The 23,172-nt window shown below is 37.7% G+C and overlaps 1 protein-coding gene across 1 annotated transcript in view; it reads left to right on the top strand.

Annotated features, from left to right (window-relative positions):
- Positions 1-23,172, top strand: part of TTC33 (tetratricopeptide repeat domain 33) — a 52,327-nt gene that overhangs the window by 8,783 nt on the left and 20,372 nt on the right. The window contains exon 2 of the mRNA XM_080573780.1: positions 17,190-17,271. Coding sequence (XP_080429906.1) covers positions 17,190-17,271 — 82 coding nt within the window. The remainder of the gene's footprint in view (positions 1-17,189; positions 17,272-23,172) is intronic.

Below are 23,172 nucleotides of genomic sequence, written 5' to 3'. Positions count from 1 at the left end.
TAATAAAGTGTTAATATATATTTCTCAGAAAATCCAAGAGCTCTCTTTGGCAGAAACTTTTCAGGAGGCTCAATTACATTATGTAGTAGCCTAGAAGAAGTAGGGTGTGTTAGAATATACTGGGTATTTTAGGTGGAGTGGGTTACGTTAGGAAGATGGGGGCTGGGTCTAGGAGACCTGGTTGCATTTTGTTTAACAGCGCTCTCCTCCATGCTCAAGAACGGCTCATCCCAATGAGGAGAAAACTGGGAAAAGGCGATTTGCTCTTCCATAAGTATGATCTGAAAGCCTTACACTGTTGGATTTTGTAACTGCATATAGGCAAAATCAGTGTAAAATAGTTATGATGAAACTGGGTGAGCACAGGAGGCACTTCTACTCTTTGGAGGTTCAGAGTAACTGCTTGGTATCAGTCCCCAGGTATTATTAGCTCTTCCAGATAGTACTTGCCTCTTTCAGAGTGAGTATTCTATAAGGAAAATGAAAATTTTTAATTTCAGTAATTATTTGCTTTGATTAAGTGTAATTATTTGCTTTGATTAAGTGTAATGTCAGTCATAAAAAAATGCAGAGAAAATAGGTAGGCATATTCCTCTAGAACTGTGTAGTGCAAACAGGGGCTTGATAAAATTGTCTCAACTTCTAGTCCAAATGCCCAGTCACTACTTTTCAGGGCTTAGCATGATTACCTATTGTGCAATTGTGTATATTGTGTATATAAACTACTTTGCTGTTAGCTTCCTTGAGAACGCTTTACACGTGACATACTTACTAAAATGAGGCTAAGGGTGTGTGATCTGCAGCTCTTCAGTGCAGAATACATGAGCTGAAACAGAGAAGTCTGAACAAGTATGGACTTTTTACCTCCAGTTTTTTGGAAAAGCACATGTTGCAGCTTCTCTCCCATTAGTCAGAACATAGGATTTGTTCTGCAGGCCTCAACCTTTCCACAGAGTTAAGAGCACTTTCTGCACTTTTTTGTTATGTTCAACAACCTCCTATAAATCGTTTGCCTGAAATAGCACTTTAATTTTTGTCTTTAAGTTAATTTTTATTGCTAGCATTACTGTTTTCCCTCACTTGCTGATAAGAGTTGTTGCTTCCTGGTGATGCATATAGTTGGCTTCTGTTGTCGAGGAGGAAATTATTTGCAGAATGTTGAAGTAGTTCCTTTTGTTTAAATTGTTGTTTATCTTTGGTTTAGCTATTTTCCTCTTACTCTGACAACTGGTTATTGTTTGGCAAAGGAGGAGTTCAGTTTTGAAGTTTTGTTATTAATTTATTGCAGATTTTTCTAGAGAGTATGTGCACAAGAATCAAAGACTATTTAAGAACTGTACAAAAACTCTGATCAAATTTGGGAATGTCTTTTTGTTACGGTTACTTGAGGATACTGTGTTGTGTTGTAGTATCCATGTATATTTGAATGTGTGCACGTTTATGTAGGTATCTATTTGTAAATTGTAAATCAAATATTCATAGAACAAATGTAGTCTTTGTGAAAAACATATATAAGAAATATTTTAATATACATATATGTGGAAAACAAAGTTTATCTGCCTTCACTCTGTATAATTTCTAGGTACTGAAGGGAGGCAGTGAAGAAATGAATCTGTATTTATTCAAGGTCTCCTCACAATATAGGAGAAAGAGGTATCTCCAAAGCACAATTCAGCTCACATAGGTGATTAAATTGCTCTTTGTTGGGTCCTCCTGATGTTAACCATATATAACTACACTATAAAGGTGCCAGGACTGCTTTTGGGTGCACCAGCACAGAGTGATCTGTGGTCCGTATACAAAATGGTTTTGTGACCTTGGAGAGGATGACCATGGACAAACTATCTTCTGGGGAATGCCGGTGGCCAGCTCTAACCCCACCTCGTCCTGGGAATAGCTGGGGAGGGGTGTCTGGCCACAGCCGTGCCAAGGACCCATCTGAAAAATACCACTGAGTAACACTGCTGGAGTGCCAGTGGCCAGCGACGTTCCCTGGCGGTGCTGGTTTTGTAGTACGGAAGCAACCTGTCAGACTACAAGATGGATGAAGTCTTAATCTAAATGCTCAGCATTAGGTACCTAAGGTTATGTGGGGTGAATCAGGTGTAACTGCTCATACCTGTCGGGAGATGAAGGGTAGTCCTTGTGCTACCTGTCCTTGCACTGAAGTTTAGAGGGTCAGTGTGTTTCTATCGCGTTTCTTGCGTAGAAGAATTTGATCAGAGAAAAGCTCCTATGTTCACCAGAGATGCGTTAAAAATACTATTATTTTTTTAAATAAAAGCAGAGAGGATGTCTGTTTACTTAAAAAGAAACAAAAATAACAAAGACTTCTGTTGATATGTGTTTTGAACCCTGGATACAATATGCATGTGCCTCAGCCTTCCTTCACTTTTTTAAAGCAAGAAAAACTCTGTAATAATAATAAAAGATCTGTAACATAACAGTATACTAATGTAAAGACAAAAATTTGTTATTTTTATTTATTTTTACCAATTATGACTATTTTACATTTAATTTTTATAAGTTGTCATTGCTGTGCTTTAAAAGGTAATTTAAAAAATCTTTGAAAGCACATGCTGGCATTTTTTTTTGACTTGTAAATTATACATAAGTAGAGTTAATTACTTTTTTTTTCTAGTTTATTTTTTTGACAGTCTGTTATTTTGCATGCTGCATGTATGCCATGAGGGATTTGATAAGATGTATTTTCTCAGCAACACTTAGAGCCTTCTGCTGCATATGAGGGATAATAAGAATATACAGCAGAGTACACCTGGCACGTTTTTGTTTCCTCTAACTGTTGTGTTGGAGCAGTTCGTATCACAGTTGTCTTTTTTTTGTCTCCAAAGTTGATTGCTGAAATTTCCTTCATTTTTTTCCACTCATTGTTTATTTCTATTATAAGCAGGCTGGAATACGGACCATCTCTTAAAAGCCTAGACATGGTAACAGCAAAGTCAGCACCCTTGCCATCCTGCAGAAGCCCATTTCTGCAGTAGGTCTGTACTGATGGATAGGTGCAGGTTGGAGATTCGTGTACGTACTTCAATGCAAAAGTCCATTGAGGAAGTTAAAGAAAACGTTGCTAATTTGAGCTAAGGGGTTTTGCCCATAGTTTCAATCAGACATTGTAATAACACAGCTTTTAAATGAAGAGAATTCTATTATTTATATACATAGTATAATACAACTTAGTAAAATCTAGTAATTCACAGAATCTAAGAAATATTTTACAGAGAAATACAAGCTGCAGCCTTTTCCAGACCCTTTAGATAACAGACACTGGCAAGAGTTGCTCAACTGAAGTACTGATTTTGGTGTCCAATATTCTCGATATTAATGATGTTGTGTTCCGACTTGCATACTGTCACATGGCTGCATTTATTTTTTTTCTCTCAACATTACTGTTGTTGATGCTTCTATATATTGTCCAGATCTACTTTTATATATACCTGGTTGCTTTTACCTGAAAAATAAAAGCTTTTAAAAAATTAAAAATAAAATTCATATTTATAAATGATTTTAAAAGTAATTATTTTTGTTCATTGTTGAAGCGAAAGAAACTAACCTGTTTCCTAATTTAATACTTTTGTCCGGTTGCTCTGAAAAGCTAGCTATTGTTCCTGAGAAAGACAACAGCATTTTTCTACTACTACATACATTTGGCTTTAAAGCTCATGATCATAGAAACATAGAATGATCTAGGTTGGAAGGGATCCTGTGAGCAGGGACACCTCCCACCAGACCAGGTTGTCCAGCCTGGCCTAGAGCACTTCCAGGGATGGGGCATCTACAGCTTCTCTGGGCAGCCTGTGCCAGGGCCTCATCATCGTATGAGCAAAGAATTTCCTCCTAATGCCTGATCTAAATTTACCCTTTTTTTTAGTTTAAAGCCATTCCCCCCTGTCCTATCACTCCACCCCCTGACAAAGAGTCTCTCCTCAGCTTTCCTGTAGGCCCCCTTTAGGTACTGGAAGGCTGCTATAAGGTCTTCTCTTCTCCAGGCTGAACACCCTCAGCTCTCTTGGTCCCTCTCTATAGGAGAGGTGCTCCAGCCCTCTGATTGTCCCTGTGGCCCTTCTCTGGACTCGATCCAACAGCTCCATGTCCTTCTTGTGCTGGGGGCACCAGAGCTGGATGCAGGACTCCAGGTGGGGTCTCACAAGGGCAGAGCAGAGGGGGACAATCCCCTCCCTCGCCCTGTTGCCCATGCTGCTTCTTACACAGCCCAGGATATGGTTGGCTTTCTAGCTGCAAGGGCACATTGCCAGCTCATGGTGAGTTTCTTGTCAACCAATACCCCCAGGTCCTTCTTCTCAGGGCTGCTCTCAATCCGTTCTCTGCTCAGCCTGTATTGGTGCTTGGGATTGCCCTGGCTCAGGTGCAGGACTTTGCACTTGGCCGTGTTGAACTTCAAGACGTTTGCACAGGCCCACCTCTCAAGCCTGTCATCCATCTGAATAGCATCCCCCTCTTCCACTGTGTCAACTGCACCATTTAGCTTGGTGTCATCTACAGACTCGGTGAGCGTGCATGATCAGCGCGTGCATCCATCCCAATCTCAAAAGAACAATCACAGCATTGTAGTATCACACTCTGTTTTCTGTTACGACATTGAATCTGACAGCTCAAAAGTTCTTAGACAATGAGTTGTACGTCTCTCTACCTCTGGGTGGTGTCCAGAACCCTAATAATAGGGAGAACATATCCCTCACCTTCTTCTTACCTCCTGAAAAACAGTTGTAGAAATCTTTCCTTGAGAAACTGAGGCTTGCACTTTTGAAGCTGTTTCAAACTGATAACTTTTCGAGGCCTGCCATTCTTAGTGTACATTGAACGTGTTTTGATGCCAGTCTCTGGAGCTTCAATGTCTAGACAAGTCTTAAAAAACATTGTTTTGTCTTTGACCTGTCAGCTGGTAATAAAAATCTGATGTAGTAGACCATGACTTAAGCTTTTTTCTCATCTGAAAAAAAATAAGAAATGACAGTTAAGACATAATACGGACCATGGCTGTAGATTTTTTTTATTTTAAAACTAGATTCCTTGGGTAAGGGATTTTGGCGATGAATAATGACTTGCCGTCAACTGGCTCCACAGTCCTATTTTACTGTTAAAAATAGAAGACATCTATTAAGTATGTTAAATAACATAAACTTACTGAAAGGCTTTCTTCTGCCTGTGTTTCTCTGTAGGAAGTTGTATTTGTCTGGAGGCTTTAGTACAACCATTCCTTTTCCTGGCAATTAACTCCTGTGATGATCATGATAAACTTACCTCCATGAATCTGGATGTTGACAGAAGTGTTTTTAATTGTCTTCAGCCTAATCTGTCAATGAAACTGTTCTGTTTGTCAGAAGATTAACTTTCCTTGGTATTACTCACACATAATTTATTTTTCTGGACATTTTATTTGATGTGTTGCATGTTCTAAACTAAAATCGTGGTTCAGTAAGCATTTCAACTTTTGGTTTTCAAAAAATATTACTGATCTGAATTTGATAAATATTTTTTGAGATTTTAAAGAAAACTTAGGGTCTTAAAAGAATTGTATAAACCAAGTGTTTGGGGATGGTAGAATCACACGCTGATATTGAAATAAGTTTTCTAATGTTTTATTTTTCACTGAAAATGCATTTTGTTTTAGTTGACCCTTGCTAAACCATCTTTCATTGCCAGATTGAAAAATCTATTTGCAGAGCTCTTAATGTGAAGGTGGTAGGAAGCTATTTGCTATGGATGCTGTTTTTATAATGCATTGTGTGTTTTATGAATATCACAATATTTGCCTTGTTTAGTCAAGTAGGGAGTGTGAACTGCTTCTCCAGCATCCAAAAATATACTTGAGATGCTGGTGTACAATATAGTGGTGCCACTATTGCTTAACAAAGCCCTGTTCATTGTGTTTGTGTAGCCAAATGGAGAATTAGACTGGGGAGCTGCTTGGTGTTTTAAAATAAACAAATTTTTGGGTAGGTCATAACTTGTTTCAGATCATTGCCATGGTATAAGAAGCACAAGTATTTATGCTGGTGCAAAGTAGGGGGCAAGAAAGAGGAGACTGAGGAGAGTGTACTACTGAGAACTGACTAAAAGTCTTTTTACAACTTTATATTAATACATTTTGTATTTGCCTTTCAAAAATTAATTCTCATACTTCTGTATTGTGGGTGGAACTGAATTAACTGGGTTTTGTGAATTTTGTATATTAGCGGCTGATTTTATTTAAGAGATTTGAAGAGAGAAATTCCAAGTGATACTAGGGCTAAACTGTTAGAATCACTACTGGTACACAGAATGAAATAAGCAAATACTAAAATTAGAATAATAAATATTAAAATGGAATTAGTTTACACAGTCTAATATCTGTCATACAACATAAAGTTTTAGGTAGAGAAAGTTTTAGGTAAATTAGTATAAGCTATTGTATGCAGTATTGTGTCAGTATGGGAGAAATCTTTAACCTGGACTTCTGTAGGTAACTTATAATTGTTGAATATATCTTAACTGTTTGTGACAATGCCCAAGTTATTCAGTTTCAGCAATTATATCCTGAAAATAAATTGAAATTGAGAGGGTGAAATTTTAAATAGTAAGCAAAACATGAAAAAAAAACATGAAAGGAAACAGGGTGAGTGTATTTCTATGTCTAAAGTGAATTCTTTGACATTTTGAGTTTGTGGATGAATTAAATACAGGATTCATTTAATACAGGAAATAGATTTATAGAAAAGATAAGGCATTAGCGAGTCAGACTTAATTGTGTTTATCTAATCAGTGGAATCAATCTAATGTTTAAAGACATAAGGTAGTAAGGAATATATGTTAAAGGGCATATTTTTGTAATTGAGACATCCTTTCTCCAGATTCAAAGCTAAAATTACCAAGCTTTGATTACTTCACTTTTTTTTCTTCTGAAGAAAGGTGTCTTTTTTTTTTTTTTTTAATTTCAGTTGTGTGGATTATCTGAGCAAATTCATCTCTGCTGTCCTGTCCTTTGCTCAAAGTGTGTTGTAAATTCATGAGTAATTTAATGGACAGGGTGTCCTTTCCAGAACTTGAAATATTCTTTGTATGTGTTCCCCTCTAGAGCATGGGATTTGAGTCATAAAATAAGAGAAAGAGGAAGACTTTATTTCAGAAGTTAGGCTTCAGAAGTGTAAGATAGTGTGAAATAAATGCCTTAATTATTGGTACCAGTAACCAGTGTTGATAAAAACATATGAAATACTAATCTTTTGTTTATCTTTAATATTTTTTTTCATCTCATATTGTGGTATGAGAAAAATGGAAGGAGCTAGTTCAAACAGTTCTTGCTGTTTTTCTCACTTAATAGGCAGTATTTATGTGTGTGCAAAATCATGCTGCCAAAAACCATCATTGGTCTGCATCTATAGCTTCCTGTAAGGCTGCTCATCAGTAGATGAACATTTTATTTAGTACATCATTTTAAGCATTACAGCATGGCACAACATTTTAGGTTATTTTAACTGTTGTGGGAATGCGAGCACAAACTTGTGCTTGCCTCTTCTCCCACCTTACCAAACATTTTTGGTTAACGACACTTAGGCTCAGTGCTCCTTGTACCTGTAGTGCTGGTAGTCAGAGTTCCCACTCTACTTGCCACTTTAATTTTAAATTTGTATGTTTGTGTATATTCGCAGGTCCTCCTGGGATTTAGAATTATTTGATGTATATTCATTTGGTTTTGGGTGATAATGGTCCCTCCCTGTAAACAATCTGTGTATGTTATGTCCTTTTATGTAGATTGTACTGTTTATTGCACAATTATATTTCACTTCAGGATAAGTGACATTTTTTGCTTACCAGTACTTGGATTGATACTTTAGTCATTTTATGTCAATACTTTCTAATCATTTCAGTTATACTGGGAGAGTAGTTTAACTTGTAGGTCTTTTCATTAATCATAAATCGTAATTGCCCTCTATAAGTCTCACAATGCCATGGAGAATTGCACATTTCCCCTGTCTTTATCTATTTGTGTCTTTTTAATGTAACTTATTTAATTATTACTCTGTGATATTGGTATCAGCAAACATTGTAAAGAGGTTAGAAGTAATAGAAGGAGAATTACATTATTTAGTACAGGTAACAAGAGCATATCATCGAGATGAAATGCGACTACGCAGAGCAGAATGTGAACAGGCTAAAGACTACTGCTTTTTCTGTATCATCTCTCCCCAGGTGTTTTGCACTTACTCTCAAGCATTTTTGTCCTTACTCTCAAGCATTTTTTTTTTTTTGGCAATAAGTCATTCTGAGAGGGAGGTAAAGAAACAGTGTTATTGAAATCCCAGAAGGGGGTGTTTGTGTGTGTGTGTGTGTGTATGTGTATTTGCTTTTTGTGTGGTGAACAGCTTTTGACTTTGTCCTAGTTTTGGTGATTAATTTGTGAGAACTAGTAGGACCATAGTATGAGGTGCTAGAGATGGATCTGTCTGCCATTGTGGACAAAAATATTTGAAAGATTGAGTTGAAATGCCTGTTCAACTAAGAAAACAACGTAGTTGTAATGAGTGTTCAACCAAGAAAACAAATAGCATCCATCATTCTAGCTGTACTTCAATGTTTCTAAAAGATATCTGAACAGATATCTCAAATAAGACCAGAATACAACCTCAAAATTGCTTTAAATACATCACAACAGTTTTTCTTCTACATTTTTCTTCCTGTTGCTTTGAGAGGAAGTACTGTTGAAGCTGTTTTGAGGAACTGAGGCTTTGTATTTAAGATTTCATTTTAGCAATAAAAATACATTGCTTCATTACCTACTATATTAAAATATTTATAAAATATTACAACTTGAAACTTGATCTATATTAATTTGGATCTTTTTGTTTAAGGATAGTAAAGTAGTGAATTGATTTTACCTTAACTATGCAATTCCGTTTCTCATGAAGCTTGTAAGGTTACTGTGGCCTGTTCTTACTGCTTACATAATAGTGAAATGGCAGGTTCAGGAATAATAAAACTTGTATTCTTCTTCTTGATTTGAATTTATTTGTGTAAACCTCATTTCTGCTCTTATTTGTTATTGTTTGTTTCGGCTTCCTACAGGTTTGTCACCCATAGAATCACAATCATCTAGGTTGGAAAAGACCATCAAGATCATCAAGTCCAACAGTTGACCTGACTTGCTGAGTCCCATCACTAAACCATGTCCCTTAGGGCTATGTCCGCATCTCTCTTAAATACTTCCAGAGGTGGGAACCCCACCAAAATGACAATACCATTGTCATTTTGATTTTAGTCAGGTAACGTTAAATTACAGGGCTGGGATTTAATGAAATGTTCCATGTTTATAGATAGTTGCAAAGCAGATTTAGAAACAGCAAGAGGGTTCTGTAGGTGTTTAAGCTAGAAATATCTCATTTCTTTTTGAATCCTTAAAGTCAAACATTTATCCTTACTGTAGCTGAGTTTTCTGTGGTAATAATGAAAATACTAATCCCTACAGTCCTTCTATCTGGTAATGTTTCTGTAGTTAATCAGGTATGCAGTCACAGACAGTAGGGTCTTGTGGTTTTTATGACAAAACTAGAACAGCAAAACCACCACTTACATGGAGGAAGCATAGTAAATTCTTCCAATTCTGTTCTTCCACTCTGAATAGCATGCTGGTGTCGAAGTTAGCAGCTTGTAGAGAACTTCTGCTATTAACCATTCTCACTTTCAAAGTTACACTACAGAGTTCTGAATACTACCACAAATAATTAAAATTAGCCTGAACTTGTCAAATAATGTTAGTTATTTGGACTCATTGGAGTATTTTTGTAGGATCATTTACAAAGATAAAGAAGTCTTTTTGATTACCAGGGAGCCAGTGCCTAGGATGCCCTGGGATGCTCAGTGTAGGGGGGGTTGGGAGGGGAGTAGGTGAGGGTATGGTACTTGACTGCACTCGTGATGAGTCAGTAATGTAATCCTATTACAGGTAAGTAATTTCCTCTGTGTTACATGGTATAAATAATTTTATATCTAATTCATATTTGGGGGTGGGGTGTAGGGGGCTGCAATTATGAAGTAGCAGTGCCAGGCCTGAGGATATTCTTCAGCAGGGCCAGAAACAAAACTCTGTAATTCCCAGTTTTTAGAATGTTGAGTGTAACTGACATGTTTAACTAAGATTTTATTTAGCAGCATGCAACTTGTTCAAGTTTATGATGATTGTAAGGATTATTTTAAGAAGAAAAATATGTGCCTTGGTCTTTCTTGAAGCAGTGCTTGTCAATCAGCTGTGCAATTCTGTGTTCATCAGAGGTGAAATAAGTATTTCATGGTTCTAGAATAAACACAAGCATATGCATACACATACACTCTTTCCAAAGCTCTCCTTGAGGACAAAGCCCTGTAACTGTGCATACTGATAGTAGTAATTGTTCAGTTAGCAGTGAGAGAATTGACTAGCTGCCAGATAAGTTGCATTTGTGTTGCAAATTAGCTTGTCTTCTTACGGGTAAGTGCAGTAGCTGAGTGGGTTTGACCATGAGTCAGTGATTTGCCAGATTGTAAAGAAGGATATAAAACATGGCAAAGGCAGCAGGGCCCTCTGGACACAGTTAAATATAAAATGTTTTTGTGAAAGACATCTTACGACAGACCGTCAAGTCTAGACACTGATTACTCCTGTCATTATCTACTACTTTCAATTTATTGCATTAATTCCTGTCGTTTGTCATTAAAGTAATGTACTGCAGTATGCTCCATACCTGGCCCTCAAAACAATAAAATAACCATGAAGTAGTAATAAGTGATTTCTGATAAAGTTTCTTCACATGTTTTATGTGAGAAAATTAAAATGTTACTCTGCATGAGGGAGGATGTCTCTATCAGAGAGAGTACCAGAATCCTGATGACATGTTTTTCACTCCTGGACATTAGCTACAGAAATATCTTTCTCTATTTATTGGATTTGGTAGGTTTTCTTTGACAAAGGCAGTTTCAAAAGAAACTGCATTTGCCTAATAGATGAAATGATAAAAACGTACATAGGTACATGTGCCAATGAAATACAGCTTAAGAAACTGAGATTGAACTCATGTTGAAAACCTCATTTTATAATTTTGGCATGATAATGGGTGGTAATTGTTCTGGCATGTGATGAAATGGTATTTCTCATCTGCTCTTCTGTGGAAGTTCCTAAGAGAGATAAGTCTCTTTGAAGTAATTGTGGAGCTGTTTAATTGTGGGCTATATTCATTCAGCTGATTGATTTAGTTGTAGCAGAATTTTGCTGCATAAAAAATTCTGCTGTATAAATCCGACTTCTTTTCACTGTTTACACTATGTGTGCCCAGATATCAATGACCTGATATCATGGGGTCTAGTATGTGCAGGAACACAAACTCTTACGAATAGTTAAGCTTTGAAATGATGGGCATCAGCTGTGTGCATGCTGTTTTGTCCAGTGGTAAGTTCTGTATAGTTCACCAACTTGAAGGGCAGCTACAACAAGCTTGTTTGCTTTTATCTGGCATTTACTGTGGGGTAAGAACATGTATGTGGTCAGTTGCTGTTGAAGAACTATAATGTACTTTTTTACCTGTGGTAATTAGTGTGGCCATATTGAATCAGCCTGTTTAAAAAAAAATGTTTCATTGGAAGCTGTAGCAGGTAGCAAAGCAGACAGTTTTAACTTTATCCCTTTAAAATCACAGGTAGTGTAGAGTACATTATTTACTATAAAATAACTATTCTGTTGAGCTTCAGCCTGTTGGTGATTCATCAATAGCATCACAATCATCTGCAATTAAAAAAAAAATGGTTTAAAGACATGATAATCTTGTGAAGACTGCCTGTGAGGTTAAATGTGCTGTAGGTCACTAACGATGGATTAACAAAATTAGATTAACAAAAAAAATTGTTTTCACCTGCAACTGCACATTGTTCTTGCTAGATGCTTGTATAAAGTACCAGTTCCCTCCCCACACCCAGCAGAGGAAGCATTTTACTACTAAAAAATCTGTCATAGAGGACTCTCAAGTTGTTTAACCCAAGAAAGCTGTGCTACATTCATTCTCTTTTGTTGCTTTTAGTTTTCTCCTTTACCTATTTCGTGAATCTTCTCCCACAGTGCAACCCTGCATCATCACCCAGCTTGTGAAAAAGAAAGTTGGTTCTTATGATCAGATTCTCGTTTGCTTTTCATTTCTCTCTCCTTTCCATTTTATGTATCCTGTATAGTTACTGGCTGGTGTTCTTTTCCTCTAGCTCCCACCAAAGTTTGTTGAGTTTGTCCCAACACTTGATTAAGATTGCTCTTGCTGGTGTTTCTGGTGGTCACAGACCATTCACCTTCATCCTCTGTGATACGGTTCAAGTATTCGAAATGCTCTTTTTGAAATCTTGTTTTCCTCTGGCCTCTGTCTGTGTTGTTCGTTGTCCTCCTGAAAACATCTGAGCCTCTCCAAGTCCCTGAGAATTCTGGTGGGTTATGTCTCCTCTTTTCTGCTGACATGGCACTTCTGTGATTTGCCTCTCTCCTGCAGGCGTGTCTCCTGAATTTGCTACCATCTCATCTCTTCAGTATATCTTAAGATGTTTTCAATGTCATTCTGCATGTGCCCTGTTTCAGTCTTTGCCTGCAGCATCAACTGTGGCAAGCCTGTCAGAATAAAGCTACAGGACTCTCTGGTCTGTTATATGTAACTTGAATCAAGTTGTTTTGTTTTCTGGATTTTTTTTTTAAACCCAGAAGCATCTAATTAAATACAATTAATGAATATACAAATTTGGCATAACAATTTTGTTTAAGAGCACAAGAGATCCCGTTTTCCCAGAAGTGTTATTGAAGAAATGAAGTGTAAGCATAAGATGTTTGTTTCATAAGTTCACAAAGCTGTATGAAAATCTGCCAAGTCTCTATAGCTCCCAGATGGTCAGTAGCATGTCTTAAGAGAGCAATTTTAGTATTTCAGGGGAGCCATGGGATTTCATGTTGTTAAATAAAAATTGGCAAGATCCATCACATCTTGTACTCTGAAACCATCCCAGATGTGTCAAGTTTTCAGTAATTTCTTCTTTTTTTTTGGAATTTCAATGAAGAAAATAATAACTATGTTCTGGTTATAATTGCATAATCTTTTCCTTTGTAGTAAGGTGTACTATTTTATTGAAATCACTGTGGGTAGATAAAAGTCAGTATACTGTATCTTTGTACTTGCATAAATAGCAACTCAATACTTCAAAATACAACAGTCTTTTCTTAAAAATGTTTTGTATTACTGGAGTTTAGAGGCTTAGTTACAATGCATACTTTTGCAGCAGGTTTTACTTTTGCAGCAATATTAATTTGATTTTCTAAAAATGAATATATGTCCATTACAAATGTTTTGTGATTTCTTTATGGTTATATTAGGTAAGCCTTATAGTAATCTCATATGTGTGAAAATTAATGACTTTGTAAGATTCTGTTTTGTTTTCATTTTGTCAGGAGATGATCAGATGTCCTTTTAAACTACATGCCACTGAGGTTGCCGATGTCATAGAATCATACAGTCTTAATGAACCTCAGGACATTTTTCTACTCCATTTACCACCTCAAAGCAGGATCAACTAGAGCAGGTTGCTCAGGATGTTGCCCAATTGGCGTTTGGATATCTTAAAATGATGGATACTCCACCACCTGTGTGGGCAACCTGTTCCAATATTCAGTCACCCTTTACAGTATTTTTTTTTTCTTTCTTTCTTACATTTAAACAGAATTTCCTCTGCTTCACTTTGTGCCCATTGTCTCTTTTCCTGTCACTGGGCACCAATGAGAAGAGTTTGGCTCCATCTTCTTTACTCCTGCACCCACTTCTGAATCAGATATCTCTACGCTTTGATAAGATCTCCTGTGAGCCTTTTCCTCTCCAGGCTGCACAGTTTCATCTCTCTTAGCCTCCCCTTACATGATAAGGGCCCTACATGCCTTTAATCATCTTTGTGGCCCCTGGCTGGACATGCTTTGGTATGTCCATGTCTCTCTTGTACTGGGCAGCCTGGAACTGGACCCTGCACTCCAGATATCATCTCACCAGATCTGAGAAAGATCCCCTCTCTCAACCTGCTGGCGATGCTTAAAGCCCTCCACAATGCTGTTGGGCTTCTTTTCTATGGGGGCACATTGCTGGCCTTAACTTGGTTTGTTGGCCACCAGGACTCATGGGTCTTTTTTCTGCAAAGCTGCTCTCCAGGCAGTAGGCCCCCAGCCTACTGGTGCTGGGACTATTTCCCAGTGTGATAAATATCAGAGTTTTCTGAGGAAAGTTTATAAAATCACCGGTGGATGGATCTGGGGTTTTTGAGTCTCATTCTTGTTTTTGATGCAAGTTATTTTAATTTTTTTAAGTACTAGGTTTCATATCCCTTTTTTCTGAAGGGACATAGGATTCAAATGCACGTTACTGCACATCATCTGTGCTATATATAGCATGTGTTCTGGATAGATGTGCTCTCATTCTCTGTCAGGCACATTGGAAGAGTTAAGTTAGGCATGTGATCTGCATTAAGATAAATGGAACAGCATTAAGCAAAAATTATTTACCAGACATGACATGGTAGTTTTTGCAGCTTGGCTGATGGATACTGGCTTGTTACATGCTAGTAACTCAATTGTATGAGTTTATTTGTTTTCTAAGAAAAAAAATGGGAATAGCAAGTGGAATATTCATTAAATTTGTTTTAATTAAACCCAGAGCATGTATATTTATATTGAAGCTCTCTTTTTCAAAATTATTTTTTCTTCCTTACAATGATAAAGATCCTGTACAACAGGATCCTGACGGACAGTAAAATGATCAGGTTTTTAATTTTTTTTATTTTAGCAACTTTAACTATGTATTAGCTCATTTCTTATGTCGGCCAAGGCTTACGGTTTTTCCGTGAACAATGGAAACATTTTTTTTTCCCTGAGTATTTGTAAAACAATAAAACAGGTGTGTTTTATCACCCTTTCTTTTAGGGTAATACATGTGCCGAAAAGATCAATGTTTCACTGCAGTGTGGGTATGTCCATGTTGTAAACTGGTTGTCATCGGTCTGTCTTGAGCAGGTGGTTCAGCATATGTACCTGCAGACAAATCTTCCCTTATCAGCCCTCTTCTGGTGTGCTCTTTCTGGCATTCCATCTTCATTTCTCTCAGATAAATCTTTCTGAGGCTCAAAGGTTGGACTGAGTTTTTTCCTGACGAATGTTCACTATTCTGCACCTTCTGGATCACTGAACTGCTCTGTTCGTACATATATCATACATGTTGTACAATGCTTTTGTGAATAAACGGCCTCCTTTCCCTTGCCTATCTTTATTCTGTTGACAGACTGTTGGCAAATTGGCAGCAAAACCCAACAGAATTTTGAGCTGTATTTGCCTGTATTTGACACTACCTTCAGAGGTAACCTGCTCTTGCTGTGAGTTTTATCTCATTCAGATTGACACTTTCATGAACAATGATGTCCTCTTCATAGAAGTAAAATGCTTGTTCTTGAAAAGAAACTTTGATCTTGTGCCTTTCTATTTCCAGAATGCAAGTGTTGTGTCTTCTTTTCTATCTATTAAATACTGTCACTGTGTTACTCAGGTTTGTAGTCTTCTGTTTCTAACCTTTTTTCCCCTACAGTCACAGTCTTGTGGCTTCCTGCGTGGCCAGGACACCGCCTAACTGAGCTCAAAATGCCCTTTACTGGTGTATTTCTCATAGCCAGTTAAGGTTTTGTTGTGCTATGGCTGTGCTGGGTTTTAGACAAAGCTATAGTTTTCTACTGAAAAAGTGGTTTTTGCTAACTAAAAGACGGCTTATATTTCTACTAACGTGTAAAAAATGTGGTGATGCTTCCTGTAGTGTGAACACCTGCCCATGGAGAATGAACTGAGATTGCAAATGCACAGCTGGAAGCTAAACTTGGAGGAAATGGGAAAATGTATTGAAACATCTTTTTACTTGTGGTTAATTTGAGTACTAAGCATACTTAGCAGTGTCACCTACAAACATTTACAAGTAATACCCGAATCATTACTGAGTGCTCAACTTCAATTTTGTTGCTTTTCCAATCTATTATTTACTTCCAGTCAGTTCAGAAATCTCTCATGTGACTGATTTGGTGTGATGCGTGCCAGAGGACTGAAAAATGGGGGAAGGGAAAGAGAAGGGAGAATGGGAGTGAGTGAAGGTAACTATTTTAACTATATATCAGGTGTGTATGAAAACTAGTTTTATTTATACTATATTAAAAGTGCAGTGTGTATATCAAGAGTAACTGCTTCATACCTTCACAGTGAAGTTAGTGAAGTTAATAGAAATGTAGTGGTTCCTACACAGTTCTGTGACAAAGGTGAATTTTGAAGTGGAGGATTCAGAGAACTTGCTGCACTCAGAATACTCATTGATGTTAATGTGTGGCTTTCTTTTAGTCTGGAAGATTGCACCCCTCTAACTGTTTATTATGCTGTTACAGTTTTTCGGTGTGGTTTAAAACCATAGTATGCGTTTGTCAAAGTTCCACCTCTTTGTTTAGACAAAGACCTACTTTTTATCTTTTTATTGGGTTTGGTGAACTCATTTCTTCTCTCTCTCTCTCTCTTTTTTTTTTTTTTTTTTTTTTTTTAGGAGAGGGCAACATATTACAAAGCTACTGTGTATCTTCCCAAAGTTGAATAATTTCAGTATACCTGTTTACTTTCTGTTTCCTTTTTATCCTTATATACTAAGGTTACTTGAACTTATGTATTTTAGTCTTTGTAACAATACAGAAATGCTGGTTTGTAACTCCAACAGGCTTTTGAAATTGAAAACAAATTTTAAATGATGACTGTAGTAAGGCATGTTGCATTCAGATTACATTTTTTTAATACGTGACTGAACATGATTTTTGACGACGAGGGGAACTGGATTCAGTTCAAGAATTCTAACTTTAGTTCACTGTTTTGACATAGGTTTCCTATGTTGACTTGTAAATTCAGTTAAGGCAAGTTGCACGCTAGTACTTAGCATTCATTGGTCACAAAAACAAATACCCAGTTCCTCAAAGCAATTCAGCATGTTTTAAGGGGAAGTGATTAGAAAAATTATTAATATTAATGAGATGCTTTTGCACTTTAATTAGGAAAACGTCGGGTTTAAAAATAGAAATTCTTAATTTAAGTCTCCTTTAAATATAGTGAGAGTGTGATATTGTTTTAACTGCAGGTACCGGGAGGCTATTCAGAAGTGGGATGAAGCACTTCAGCTAACTCCGGAGGATGCTACGCTTTATGAGATGAAATCACAGGTAAATCATGACAATTCTTTGTGAGTTTAGAAATTAAAACTCTGTGGTCATTGACCACTGGCCAATGTTGCTGTATGCATAAACTACATCAAAATTAATTTAGGATTTCCATTTATTCTCAACACAGCAGGGTATCTTTTAGCAGGAGTTAAAAATATGCTGTATTCCAGCCAATCATAATAAATAACATCTTTGCTAGGATCTGAATTAGGATGTTACAATGTAGAAGAAGCAACCGAAATATCTGAAAATTATATTTTTGAGGGAGCAGAGAGAACCTTACTCTTGACAGATGAACAAGATGAACAGTGTGCCTTGGAGGCCACAAGGGCCAACCGCACTCTGGGGAGCATCAGGCACGGCACTGCTAGCTGGCTGAGGGAAGGGGTTGTCCTGCTCTGCTCTGCGCTGGTGCGGCCTCACCTCCAGTACTGTGTGAAGATTTCGTCCTCATTATAAAAAGGACATAAAACTATCAGAGAATGTCCAAAGGAGGACTACAAAGTTGGTGAAGGGTGTAGAGGGCAAGATGTATGAGGACTGGCTGATGTCCCTTGGTTTGTTCAGCCCAGAGCAGAGCAGGCCGAGGGGAGGCCTCATGGCGGCCTGCAGCTCCCTCACGAGGGGAGCGGAGGGGCAGGCGCTGAGCTCTGCTCTCTGGGGACAGCGACAGGACCCGAGGGAACGGCATGGGGCTGGGACAGGGGAGGGTCAGGCTGGGGGTTAGGGAAAAGTTCTGCACCCAGAGGGTGGTCGGGCACTGGGACAGGCTCCCCAGGGTAGGGGTCATGGCACCAAGCTGCCAGAGTTCAAGAGAAGTGTTTGGACAACACTCTCAGACATATGGTTTGGTTTTTCAGATGGTCCTTTGGGGACCCAGGAGTTGGACTTGATGATCCTTGTGGGTCCCTTCCAGTTCTGATATTCTGTCATTCTATAAAGTTTGACTCTGCCATTAGAAATCTGCCTGCTCTTTTTAGTCGAAAGAGTTGGTTTAATATTCTCAACATTAAACACGGGTACTGTACACAAGACGTGCTACACTCTGTTTTCACATTAAGTATTTCAAAGATAAATTGGTCTTGGAAAACAGCGTTAGTTGGAGTATATTTATGACATTAATTCATCAAAGCCTTTATTTTACAAATGTTTTGATGAAAAAGGCTTGCAGCCATCAACACTGCTTGTCAAAGTTATGACATGAGCTTGTAATTTAAGTGTGTCTCTTCGTGTAGCTTAGATGGCAAAAGTGCCAAGATTTGTCATTTTGTTTGGATCAAGAAGCTTTTGTCTCCATCTGTTTGCCAAGGTATGAGAGTACTTTTTTTCTCCCCCATATTAAATAAAGATGCTGTTCTACAAATACATTTTTAATTTGAATTGAGAATGAGAACAAGAAAATACATGGCTTCTGCTTTTTTATCACATTATTTTTCTGTGTTTAATACCTGTTAAAGCTGCTTGTTCTGTTTGCTAAAGGCTTTTGTCGATCTTCCTCATCACATTTTTTCTATTTTTTAATTAATTTTATTCTTTTTCTTTTAAGAATATAAAGGTTGTGCTATGTCATAGTTGAGATGAATGGAAACAGAAAACACTTGCCAAGCTGCTGAACATGTTACCTGTGTTTTAATGTTTTTGTTTGTAGAGTGTAGTAGATTAGCAGGCTAGAGGGAAGATGAAAAGTAGCGATGTTGTATATTTTTGCACATTTACAGAGACTGCTTCAACAGGAATGGACAGGAACTATCTCCTCACATTGACAGTTTAGGTTTTTTTTTTGGAAACATAAAAAGCTTTTCTTCTTGCTAATGTGCCACAGTATAAGCACATTTGTATCCTCTGTGAGAGAGCCGTTTGTTGCTTCAGAGGAAACCGTGAGAGCTATTTCTTCTTCATTCATGTTTTCTGAAATCCTTAACTAATAGTTTAAGCCATAAATTGTGTATGACGTTGAGTCACTTAACGTATGTGACTACAAAAGTCAGAGGACAGGTAAATAAATTGAGATGAAGGGAGAACACTGAAACTTACATGTGGAAGAAAGGCTCTTTAAAAAACAATCTTCCATCTGTTTTACAGATTAGAAAGGGAAAAAAAGTACTCTTAGGGAAATAGCTACCAAAAATATGGGGGAAAAATACTTTGTTTAAAGCTGGGAGAAGAAAAAGAGAAAGGAAAAACAGCACATCAATGAATGTACTATGCCACTGTTGGGAAGCATGGTATATTTTTTAGTATTAAAATTGTTATTGCTGCTGCAATTTGATTCTGGTATAAAGATAACAAAACCGAAAACACAAGATGTGGTAACTGCTACTTTTTTTTTCTTCTGGATGTTATCACAACTGCTCATGTTGTCTGTGAACTGAAAAAAGTTAGATTCTCTAAAATAATAAATTGAGTATTGTTGGATTACTTTGTCAACATATATGTATATACGGGGTGAATATAGCTTGTATTAGAAAAACTTGGGTGGTGTGGGTGGGAAGATTTGAAAAGGATATCAGTCCTATAGATTTTTTGGCTATAAATAAAAATTTAACTCGTTTGAGTAAAACAGACCACCTAGTAGGATATCTTGATATCCTTGATATCTTGATAAGATATCTTGAGAAGAAATGATTCGAGTGCTTTCTTGCTGGCTCCTTTATGCAGAATGCTTTTGCTGTAGCATTTATTTTGCAATTTGTTTCTTCTGTGTTTTACTCAAGAGTATTCTGTTGAAAAAGGCAGTGGAAATAACAGAAGTACAGGGAATTGTTAGCTTACCAAGGTCTGGACTAGGGTGTGGAGTGACCTGTGCATACAGGTGCTTACTACATCACCATTCAATTGGTACTCCAGATGCAATAGGTAATACTGATGTGTGGTTGCATGCTTGGCACCCCCAATCCTTTTATATTTCATCTAAGTGACCAAGGTATATAGAATCATAGAATCGTACAATATCCCAAGTTGGAAGGGACCGCCAAGGATCATCGTGTCCAACTCCTGGCTCCACACAGGTCTACCCAAAAATTCAGACCACATGTCTGAGAGCGTAGTCCAAACTTTTCTTAAACTCCGACAGGCTTGGTGCTGTGACTACGTCCCTGTGGGGAGCCTGTTCCAGTGTGACCACCGTCTTGGTGAAGAACCTCTTCCTGATAACCAGCCTGAACCTCCCCTGTCGCAGCTTGACCCCATTCCCTCGGGTCCTATCACTGGTGACTAAAGAGAACAGATCGGCGCCAGCCCCTCCACTCCCCCTCATGAGGAAGCCGTAGGCTGTGATGAGGTCTCCCCTCAGCCTCCTCTTTTCCAGGCTGAAGACTGTATAAGTGACTTGGAGGAATATATAAGTGACTTGGAGGAAGAGGATACGTTGCTTTCCTGCTTACCAGGAAGGGCTCAGAAACCAGCTGTGTGACTGTAATTTGGCTTGTAAAATTTGGCTTGTAAAACTTCTTTGCCTGTCTTAATGATACTGTTGGAGAGGAACAAAACCTGAAAGAATGGTGGAATTCAGGCTTTCACTTCCAGTGCATCTTTGCTCCCTTTCCTGTAGAAGGGAGCACAGCTGGACAGTTGCACTGTTTCTCTTTGGTTTCACTTTTTGTTATTACGTAATGTATTCTCATTCACAGTGTAACAGAAGATAAGTTTATGTACAAAATAGTGTGCATTTATAAAATTATTTCTTAAATCTTTTCAACAAAACCTCTATTTTAATCTTGTAAATTGGCAGTATTTCTTTAGTACATGCAAATAACTATTACAGATGTTGTTTGCAGTATGACTTATGCTTACTGGAAGCTGATTAGTATAATGTGTAATCTGATACCTTTCTACTTTTAAAGGCACTAATATGAGCTGTAAAAGTCCATTTTTTGCCAAAATAGGAATATGTTAAGTCATTCCAAAAATATTGTGGTTAATATTTAAATGATACCGTCTTATGGCTGAGTATGTAACTCCAATCCATCACACCAGCACAAATACTGAAGCTATTACTGTGTAGCTAAATGAGAAAGTTTAGGCAGCTCCAGATTTGGAAGAAAGCTGTACACCAATTTCAGCGAGGGCTTGACCAGTATTGGGACCATGAAAATCTGCCTGTCTTGATGTGAGTCACATACTAGAGGAGGTGATTCATGCTAAGAATGACTTTGCACTATATGCAAAGATTCTTTATGGTCTATACTGATTTTCTGTCAGTGAAGAAAAGCCTCCCCGTGAGTCACGCTTTTTGAGAATTAACATAGGATGGGATGGTTTTAATGGGTCTGAATATCTGTGTATCCTGTTAGGTTTATAAAGATTGTCTTAGGTTGGGCTATATAGCAGCTCCCCAGTTCATCAGTATTTGCTTTCTCGGCAGCAAAGTAACATCTTAAATATCCTGTTGTTTAATATGCAGCTCAGAAAAATACACTAAGGACACAATAGGAATCTAAATATTTATGGAAAGACTTAAAGATCCCTATTTTAACTGATGTGGGACAAATGTCTTTCCTAATTTCTGAAGAACGGAAATACCGTTTAAAGTTTTCAATTGTCAATGACAGTTGCATTAAGAGTGTTTCCAGAAAATCATATGGGAGCTATGGAATTGCTCAACTGTATTTTGGTTCAAAACCCATAAAAGTAGATGAGTTTCTTTCCATCGCTCTCAGCTACCCTTTGATCCCTTTAAAAACAGATGATTATGGTGTGTTGAGAGGTTAGGGTTGCACATACTGTTCTCCTTTTCATGCAAGATGTTTCAATTTATATAGCTTATGTTCCCTTACCAGCTTAAATTGTTTCCCTGTTGCAAGAACACTGAGTATCCAGTAAATGTTTATGCAAGCAGTTCAGTTCTGTATTATTATAATTATTTATTGTTTTGGCAAAACTAACACCCCTAGTATTAATTCTGGTATTAGACACTTAGTATCATATTCAAAGGAGTGTATAAAGCCCACCTACATTAATGTAGTCTCTTAGATGGCTTGAAATTCATTGAGGCCTAAGTTTTTATACATTCATTGCATTATTTCACTGCTGCTTTGAATTACGAAGATGGAGGAGCGTGCATGAAGGAGATGTGTGAATTTGGGTCTGAACTTTTGTACAGTGGACCAGCCAGGACTCTCTTCTTGGGGCAAGAGAGGTATCAAAAAAGGGCCATGGTACATATAATGAACTTGCTTGGGATTCAGGCAGGATTCCTGAGAATTCACCTGGCCAGTGTTACTCATGCAGTGATACTTGTACCACAGAGATCTCAGGTAACAAATTCGCGAACACCCTGTGCAACTATGACAGCATTCCTACCGTTCTTCTGGGATCCTGAATCTGCATAATGGTTTAACATTGACGGAGTTTAAATGAATTCCCCTATATTTGGGGGACAGGATCAATCTATTTGTTTTGCCATGCCTTAACATATTCTTAGCATGTCAGGTTTAAAGTAATGTGAGTATTTCAAAGTAAATGTAAAATAACTTATTTAAAGGAATCCTAAAGTGCACATACAATTGTATATAGATATGTATTGAAACGAGTGAATACTAATGTAAACAAGCAAAAAGGGTTATCATAGAATTATAGAATGGTTCGGTTTGGAAGGGACCTTTAATATCAAATAATTCCCACTCCCTGCCACGGGAGGGAAACCTCTCACTAGATCAGGTTGCTCAAAGCCCCCATCCTGGTCTTGTACACTTGGGATGGAGAATCCACAACTTTTCTGGGCAACCTGTTCCAGTGCCTCACCATCCTCTGAGTACTCCTCTTTTTTACTAATGTCTAATCTAAATCTCCCCTCTTTTAGTTTAAAGCCATTCCCCCTTGTCCTGTGACTGTACCCCCTGACAAAGAGTCCCTCCCCAGCTTTCCTGTAGGCCCCCTTTAGGTACTGGAAGGCCACTATAA

Source organism: Anser brachyrhynchus (assembly GCF_964034855.1).
Source record: "Anser brachyrhynchus genome assembly, chromosome: Z".
In the NCBI taxonomy this organism is placed as follows: Eukaryota; Metazoa; Chordata; class Aves; order Anseriformes; family Anatidae; genus Anser; species Anser brachyrhynchus.
The sequence above is the reverse complement of the archived record's forward strand: the minus strand, read 5'-3'. Positions and strand labels throughout refer to the sequence as shown.